Genomic DNA, 3,050 nt, shown 5'->3' with positions numbered 1-3,050 from the left:
GGCTATGGGGGGCACAGGGGGGGTCATAGGGGCTATGGGGGGCACAGAGGGGGGGTCATAGGGGCTATGGGGGCCGTGGCCACTCTGGGGGCACACTGGGGGTGCAAAGACTGTGGTGGTCAATAAGGGCAGGGGGGTTTGGGGGCTGTGGGGTCCCCCCCAGCCGGGTGCCAGTGCCACGTCCCCCCAAGGTTATTGAGGTGCCACGTCCCCCCAGGGTTAATGTTTAACCCCCCCCGGGCCCAGCTGGGCACTGGGTGCCCGTTCCCAGTGGTGCCCTTGGGCAATCCCGGTACCGGGGGGATTTAAGGGCGGCAGGTGCCCTGGACACCCAGACCGAGCCATGGCTGCGATCCTGAGCCTCGTCCTGCTGCTGGTGGCCGGCGGTGAGATGTCCCCTGCCCACTCCCCGTGTGCCCAGGCTCGGGGGGTGCCCGGGGGGTGACAGTGGCCGTGTCCCACAGGTGCCCGGGCCGCGGTGCTGCCGGATTCCCGCGTGGTGAACGGGCAGGATGCGGAGCCCTACAGCTGGCCCTGGCAGGTGAGGGGGCAGGGCACGGCACGGGGACACCCGTGAGGGTGCGGTGACACCCGTGGGTGTGCGGTGGCACCCACCAGTGTGTCCCCCCCCGCCCCAGATCTCGCTGCAGTACGAGCGGGACGGCGCCTTCCACCACACGTGCGGGGGCTCCCTGATCGCGGCCAACTGGGTGATGACGGCGGCTCACTGCATCTCGTGAGGGCACCGCGGGCACCGGGGGGCTGCGGGAGAGGGGGGCGTGGGGCTCAGGGTGCAGGGATGGATGTAGGGGGGATGCGGGGTGCACGAGGGGTGCAGGCATGGTGTTGGCAGAGGGTGCAGAGGGTGCAGGATGGAGGGATGGGTACATGGAGAGGGTACAGGGGGGTACAGGAGGGTCCTGGGGTGCAGGAGGGATATAGGAGGGATGTGGGGGAGGGTAGTAGGGGTGCAGCAGGGGTACAGGGGGTGCTGAGGTGCAGGAGGGTGCAGGGTGCAGGGAGGGGTGCAGGGATGGGTGCACAGAGAAGCTGCAGGAGGGTGCTGAGGTGCAGGAGGGTGCAGGAGGGGCACTGGCAGGTGCGAGTACACCTTTGCAGAGGGTGCAGGGGGGCACAGAAGGGTCCTGGGGTGCTGGAGGGATGCAGGGGGGCGCAGTGGGGTGCAGGGTGCAGGGATGGGTGCATGGAGAAGGTGCAGGAGGGTGCTGAGGTGCAGGAGGGATACAGGGCTGGGTGTAAGTGGGGTGCAGGAGGGGTGCAGGGTGGTGCTGGGGTGCAGGTTGGGTAGATGGATGTAGGGGGGATGTAGGGTGCAGGAGGGGTGCAGGGTGCTGGGGTGGGTGCAGGGGGGTGCAGAATGGGTGCAGGAGGAGTGTAGGGTGCTGGGGAATGCAGAAGGGGTGGGTGCAGGGGGGTGCAGAAGTGGTGTGGAGGGTGGAGGGTGCAGGGTGCAGAGTTGGGGCATGGAGAAGGTGCAGGGGGGTGCTGAGGTGCAGGAGGGGTGTGGGGTTCAGGGATGGGTGTAAGGGGGTGCAGAAGAGGTGCAGGGGGGAGGCTTTGGGTTCATAGAATGGGGGTTACAGTACCGGGATGAGGTTCAGAAAGCAGGGAGGAGTTTTGGGTTCATCAAGAGGGTTTTGGGCTCATGGAAGGGTTCCAGGTGCAGGGCAGAGTTTTGGGTACAGGAGAGGGTGTTTTGGGTACAGGGAGGAGTTTTAGGGTGCAGGGAGGAGGTTTTGGGTTCATAGAGAGGGGTTTGGGTTCCTGGAGGAAGTTTAGGGTTCAGTGGCAGGGGTTTTGAATGAAGGGAGGGGTTTGAGGTGCGGGGAGGGGGTTTAGAGAGCAGGGACGAAGTTTGGGGTTCATGCAGGGGGGTTGGGGTTCATGGAGGGGTATTTGGGTTCATGGACATGGTTCAGGGTGAAGGAAGGGGTTTTAGGATGCAGTGAGGGGGTTTTAGGTGCAGTGAGGAGGTTTTGGGTTCATGGAGGAGGTTTTGGGTTCATAGAGGGGCTTTGGGTGTAGGGAGGAGGTTTTGAGTGCAGGGAGGGGGGTTGGGGTGCAAGGAGGGGTTTCGGGGTGCAGGGGGGCTGCCGGACGGTCCCCACCGCCCCCGACCCGCCGGTCCCCGGCAGGAAATCGCGCACGTACCAGGTGGTGGTGGGCGAGTACGACCTGAGCGCGGGGGAGGGCTCCGAGCAGACCATCCCCGTCAACTCCGACGACATCTTCGTGCACCCCAAGTGGCTCAGCTTCTGCGCGGCCTGCGGGTGAGCACCGTCCCCTGGGAGGGGGGGATCCTGGGGGCACCGTGACCCCCCGGTGACCCCGGGCGACCTCCCGGTGACCCCCCGGCCGTGTCCCCGCGCAGCAACGACATCGCGCTGCTGAAGCTGCAGCGCCCGGCCGCGCTCTCGGCGGAGGTGCAGCTGGGGCGGCTCCCGCCCGCCGGCTCCGTCCTGCCCGACGGGTACCCCTGTGTCATCAGCGGCTGGGGCAGGACCAGCAGTGAGCGCGGGGAGGGAGGGGGAGAGGGTTGGGTGCTGGGGAGATGGCTGGGGAGGAGCGGGGAGGGATGGGGAGATGGTTGGAGAGGTGGATGGAGGATGGGAGATGGTTGGGAGTTGATGGGATGGTTGGGGGTGGATGGAATGGTGGAGGGATGGGATGGTTGGGGAGGTTGCATGGAGAGGTGGGGACATGGTTGTGGGGTGGATGGGATGGTGGAGGGATGGGATGGGGAGATGGTTGGGGAGGTGGGTGGAAGGATGGGAGATAGTTGGGGAGGTGGGTGGAAGAATGGGAAATGGTTGGGAGTTGATGGGATGGATGGAGGTGATTGGATGGCTGGAGGGATGGGGGAGGGAGAGATTGGGAGATGGTTGGGGGTGGATGGGATGGTGGAGGGATGGGATGGGGAGATGTTTGGAGAGGTGGGTGGAAGTATGGGAGATGGCTGGGAGTTGATGGGATGGATGGAGATGATTGGATGGCTGGAGGGATGGGGGAGGGAGAGATTGGGAGATGGT

General features: G+C 65.4%; 1 protein-coding gene across 1 annotated transcript in view; it reads left to right on the top strand.

Moving 5' to 3' along the window:
• Window positions 1–343: 343 nt before the first annotated feature.
• LOC113940431 (proproteinase E-like) overlaps window positions 344–3,050 on the top strand; it is a 5,379-nt gene continuing 2,672 nt past the window's right edge. Inside the window, exons 1-5 of the mRNA XM_027631569.1 lie at window positions 344–386; window positions 465–541; window positions 639–736; window positions 2,157–2,291; window positions 2,393–2,529. Coding sequence (XP_027487370.1) covers window positions 344–386; window positions 465–541; window positions 639–736; window positions 2,157–2,291; window positions 2,393–2,529 — 490 coding nt within the window. The remainder of the gene's footprint in view (window positions 387–464; window positions 542–638; window positions 737–2,156; window positions 2,292–2,392; window positions 2,530–3,050) is intronic.

The sequence above is a fragment of the Corapipo altera genome, unplaced genomic scaffold, assembly GCF_003945725.1.
Source record: "Corapipo altera isolate COAL_440 unplaced genomic scaffold, ASM394572v1 61374, whole genome shotgun sequence".
Taxonomy (NCBI): Eukaryota; Metazoa; Chordata; class Aves; order Passeriformes; family Pipridae; genus Corapipo; species Corapipo altera.
This window is presented reverse-complemented; position numbering and strand designations above follow the sequence as displayed.